Genomic DNA, 5,435 nt, shown 5'->3' with positions numbered 1-5,435 from the left:
TTTCTCTTTCGATTTTTAATATAGAAATCGAAGGCCAAGCAAGCAAATATGCACATTTCCCCCAAATGTAGAACTATTCTTTTAATTGTTGAACACCTCTTTAATATTTTTTTTATTTAGAACCAAGTCGCTGACTAATAATCCCATCCAAACCCAGTTTTGATAGTCACGAATGTCATCTTCAGAACATCCAAAGCCAGCATTTTTCCAAGGGTAGATTTTCACATATAATCTTAAAATCTCTGAAAGCTCACAAACACATATTTCTCAGTCATCCACCCTTAGCAGGCTAATATTCAGTGGGAACAGATTCACGACCCTAATGCTAAGACAAAGCTGGCATGGACACATCTGGCTCTGAATTTTCTCACCTCAAAGCTACACATATAAGAATATAAATTGTTGCATTAGACAATGGGTCACATAGCAAAACCCAGACAGAGCTGATTACACATCAACAGAGGCAAGATTTAGGAATACATTTCTATATTGAATGGAGATATTTTCAAGTCTCTGATAAAGACATTCATAAATTCATCAATAAGAAGGTACACATTACATTTTCATTGGCCTACTCAGGATGAATGCACAAGTACGCTCGTTTGTGTTTTCCAAAGTAGTAACAATCCTCTTGGAAGTTGGTGGACTGCACCACTGCCTTGTAATGGCTGACAGCATGGACCAGGCAGTTGGGGAAGCTTTTGTTCAAAGACAGAGCAACTGCCATCATGTTCCCCTTCAACTTCTCCTGCTCAATCTTCTCCTGGATCTGACTCTTGTTAATAGGCTTGGGGTTGACACAGAAAGAGACCACAATCTTGATCTTGTTCTTGGTCAAAAGGTCAAACCAGTTGGCTCCCCCACTTCCATGGTACTTCTTTCCAGCTAGCCAGTTAAAAAAGAAAATGCGCTCCCGGTCATTAAAGGCCCTGATGGACCAGTTCACCCAGTCGTATTTCTTAGCAAGAGCATCCAAGATGGTGTTGGTGAAGTTCTGGTCGGCAGTGCCCGGATTCTCCTGAACTAGATGCTCTATGTCCACCTTGGCTTGTGTGGCAAAGTTCTCTGTACAGTCATCCACAGCTGCTTTCATTCGCTTTTCCACTTCCTCCATTCGTCCTTGCCACTTCTTCACCATCTCCTCCCCAACTCCTCCTTCCTTGAGGGCAGCATAACCCATGACAGCGATAATGCCAACCACAAAAAGCTTCTTCAGTCGAGCACAGAAGTCCTCCACTGCTCTTCTGCTTCTCTGCTCTGTATTAACTACAGTTTCCAGCATAGGATCTCCTGAGGTGTTCTCCCCAGTGACAGAATTGTAGAGGGCATCCAAGTTTAAATCCATATCGGTGCTCTCATAATGGCTGATGAATTTCTCCATCTTTTTCTCCTTGAACTTTGGCTTGGCGTTGACAAAGACCTGAAACTTCTCATACTGGCTGATCATCTGTGCCTCTCGATCAAAGTTTTGCTTGTTCATCGACGTCCTCTGCAGCTCCAGGGCAAGTTTATCAATCTCATCTTGGATTCCTTCAAGTTTCTGGTTCACCATCTCGAATTGTTGAGTTAAGTAGCGAGCCTCTTTGCTGTCCGGGTTGCTGAGCAGCTCGGCTGAGGCCACAAACACGGCCTCCAAGACGGGGTGTAACTGGCCCACAGTGGCAGCTAGCACCTCAGAGGCTTGCCCCATGATCTCCACACCTTTCTCTATCTTGTCCCTGTTGTTCACGAGCCAGTCTGCCACACTGTTCATCTTTGAACTATATGTTTCACAGTAACTAATCTAAAAGGATTTCCAAAGGCTTTGCTGGTGCCTGAAAGGAGAAGAAACACGAAACCCTTGTGAAGTTCATTGATTTGAGACTTTTTAGCATTTCAGATAAAATATGGCTCAGCTTTTTCTTTATTTTAGCAAATATAAGTAACATAAAGTCTCTCTCTGTCTTTTTCAATCCTTTCTCAGCATGCATGGTGCTCCTGTGTAGGAGAGTATTTGCAGTCTCAGGAATAGGTTCTCTAAGAACATGTTCCTGACAAACAAACTCTACAATAAAAGCAAACAGCAGGTCATGTCAGCACATGTAGGCATCCAGTTTCAGGCCGCGCCCTCAGAGCACGAGTTAATGACAGGGACTCATTTTTAAGTCCTGGTGGCATTGACATAGGTCCAAAAAAAAAAAATTTAAGTACATAAACGAGTCATGGATGGTAAAACAGAACAGATGTCAAATATGGTATGTGTACTCATGAATTATGACGTGGACATATTGTGCAACACTGCAGTGCTGGCCTTTTGGGATGTCATTTTTACTTCTCTAACAATAGCCAAGAACCAAAGCAAACACAGATGTTCACAACATGGGTAAAAAAGGGGATTTACTTCGATGATGATTCTATATTTTTCTATGTAAAATACCCAAAAGAGATGAGCTAACTAATTTCTAGTTCCCTGGAGCTCAGAAAAAGGCACACCCAAGACTGAGAGAAGAAAATCCCCCACCAGTGCACTTGTTCAGTAATACAACCACATTTCCCTCCTCATTACAGCCTCAGTTTAATTGAATGCACCCAGATGTAATATTTGTGAGGATTTACTTTTGTGTAAAAAACCACAAAAATACAAGTTTATATGTAACAACAGTTTATCAGCTCACAGTGACTGCTGCAGTGATGAGATCAGTGGTGTCATTTTACAGCCTTTCCTATCACTGTGCTAATTAGATTTACTTCATTTGGTAACATACCAACAGATTTTTTTGTGCATTTCTATGAGAATCAAATGACAAGCAACAAAAATTAACTTTTCAAAATTTTAATTTGGAATTAAATAACAGATTTAGATTCCATTCTAATGAAGGAAAACAAAAACAGGGAGTAAGTATTTACTGAACATCTTGGTAATTACTTGGTAATAACCTCCCTTGTAAAACCAAAAAGTCTTCTTTGACATCAAACATATTTTGGTGAGAGAAAGAGAGGAGAAAAAGGCGAGTCCCACACAGGCACTTGATCAAACTCCGGTTTTTCCTCTAAGTGCGACGGAGACTTAACGGCTCTGTCGCACTTAGGATGTGGTTTTTCAAGTGCCCACATCCTCTGAAAGACTCACTCTACCTGTGGCATTCCAGTTAAAAATTTCATTTAATGTTGAGAGCATGAAATGAAAAATGTAAATGTTTATATGGATATAGGCAAAGAGTTTCTCTTTCTTCCTTCCTTTCTTTCTTTAAAATAATAATAAATGATGAAGATTCTCAACAAATAATTAGAAAAGAATGAAAAAACTCACCTTTTTAGTTAAATGTCCAATGGGCTGCAGTCCAGTTATCCAGTAGTCCAGCTGTGCCTGTGAGCACCAGCCTCCTTAGGATATATATATAGTCTCTCTCTCTCTCTCTCTCTCTCTCTCTCTCTCTCTCTCTCTGTCTAGGCTCTTGTCACTCCCCCTTTGCAACTCCTCTATCCTGTTCCAGCATTCCATAAAATAACCCACTCAGAGGGATGAGAGACCAGCGCTGACACAGATAACATCCTGTAAACACTCCCCTATGCAGGGACACCAAGCACCCTGGGAACAGATAAAAAAATAAAAAATACTGGTTTGTGTGCGTGAGTATGAATGCAAGAGAAAGAGAGACAAAGATAGACAAAGGCAGTGTGAAAGAGACTAAAAAGGAGGCCAGTCACAGTAGGGCTCAACTACGTGGCCCACCAGCACAAAACCCCTCTTGTTGTGGCTCGAACAAGGTTGCCATGGCCACTGCACCGGCTCCCCCAACTTGTGTGAGACGCTGCATGCTTGAGAACCAAAGTGAGCTCTCTGTTCTCCCAGCGAGTTGGGATCCAGAGCAAGTTAGCTAGACTCCTAGGTGATCTTATAAATGTTGACCTACTTTACTTTAAATCTGATTATTAGCAATAGAAAGTTACAGCTCTGTGGAGTCAAGCTTTACAAATCGGGATGACATTTGCCCTGCAGGGGCAGCACTTTCAGAATCAGTCCGTCACAGCGCAGACTACAGACAGGCGGTCTGTGTTTCTGACATTCAGAGTTCACTCTGAGCCTTTGTGCTTTCTAAAGCAGTCATCTGTGCCACTTTAGGCACGATAAAGAGGCAGGAGGAAGAGGAGAAACTGCAATGTGTGACAAACTGAAGCTGGTCAGCTGGGCTTCCTTGTTCCTGTGTCGTCCTTCTGTCACATCTCACACTTGAACTAATTGTGACCATTGGAAACCAGAGAGTGGGTTTCGCAGGGACTCAACAGTATGTGGTGTGATGGGTGGTACAGACTGATGCTGGTAAACATTCGCTGCAGATGCCTGAGCGTGACGTCGCTCAGCTGGAAGACCTCGGATGCTGCTTTTTCTTTTCTTTAAGCCGGCAAAGAAAATGATCAGCAAACACACACACACATGCACTGTGTCCTGACATTTACTTTCAAGTGAACAAACAACACGGCCTATTAAAGGTAGTCTGGCTCCAGCATCAATAGAAAGTGTTGAATTTGTAGAAAAGTTTGGCCTTTGTTGTTTGTGGTTTCAGGCTTGCCAGGTGGAAACATGGCTGAAATATTTGCGATAATGACAGCCAGCTGAGGGGAAAGAGGCCGTTTCATCTCTTTACACTGCATGTTAGGAAAGCTGACTTAGGAGTCTCATTCCTGATTTTGTGTAATGAGAAGTCCTTTGAAAGTTGTGCCTTCCTTTGTTTTTAATGAAAGTACAAACTTGGGCTTATTGTGCTTCATTGCCTGCTGCTGAATAATATTTGAATCAGCAAAACACAAGTAAAAAGCTTGTGTAGATTGTATATTATGCATTAATGGCATGTTAAACAAAGCTCATGACCATTTTGTCTTACCTTGACTTATCCAATCACAGAGTTTGTTTATGTCTGGAAGCTAAAATGATAAACGGCTGTCTTTTTCAAGGAAGCATGGCCATGTTTTATCATTTTGACCTTGGTCAATGACAAGTGTTTTCTCCTCGCCACAAGATGTCTCTTCAGCTCACAGGAAAAGCCCCCATTGGTTCATCTCATGGCAGAAGATGCACAGCATTTTCTGGGAAGGGTTGAGTGTTTCAAAATATCAATAGCTCTAATTATGAGACAAGAGAAAGCACTTATTCAGAAGATAAGATTTCTATTATGTATATTAAACTATAGATAGAGGTGCAGACACAGGCTCGATACAAACAAGACAGATGGCCAACGATTTTTAATTTGCAATTCAGACTTCATTTTGGCAGAGCTACAAGCAAACCTCTGAAAATGTTGAATACATGCCTCAAGATAAACGTGCTTAACTCACATCAAAAAGACAGAAGGTGCTTACGGCCATTTTCTACCATGTCCCGAAAATCCACACAAGAGTATGAGCTCAGTATGTCGAAGGATTGCTTCATAAATAGAAAGTTGTTTAGTGGGAAAGAC

The 5,435-nt window shown here is 41.6% G+C and overlaps 1 protein-coding gene across 1 annotated transcript; it reads right to left on the bottom strand.

Annotated features, from left to right (window-relative positions):
* rpz5 (rapunzel 5) lies at positions 1–3,388 on the bottom strand. Its single transcript, XM_005744076.2, has 2 exons — positions 3,290–3,388; positions 1–1,814 (listed from the first exon to the last, which is right to left on the bottom strand). Exon 2 carries the CDS (start codon positions 1,751–1,753, stop codon positions 572–574), a length of 1,182 nt encoding a protein of 393 aa, XP_005744133.1. The 5' UTR covers positions 1,754–1,814; positions 3,290–3,388; the 3' UTR covers positions 1–571.
* Between the last annotated feature and the right edge of the window lie 2,047 nt (positions 3,389–5,435).

This window comes from Pundamilia nyererei, unplaced genomic scaffold (assembly GCF_000239375.1).
Source record: "Pundamilia nyererei isolate P.nyererei 1_Seehausen unplaced genomic scaffold, PunNye1.0 scaffold00138, whole genome shotgun sequence".
NCBI lineage: Eukaryota > Metazoa > Chordata > Actinopteri > Cichliformes > Cichlidae > Pundamilia > Pundamilia nyererei.
The sequence above is the reverse complement of the archived record's forward strand: the minus strand, read 5'-3'. Positions and strand labels throughout refer to the sequence as shown.

Excerpts from the sequence above, each read along its gene's own strand:
- rpz5 (XM_005744076.2), bottom strand. The coding sequence starts at position 1,753 with ATGAACAGTGTGGCAGACTGGCTCGTGAACAACAGGGACAAGATAGAG.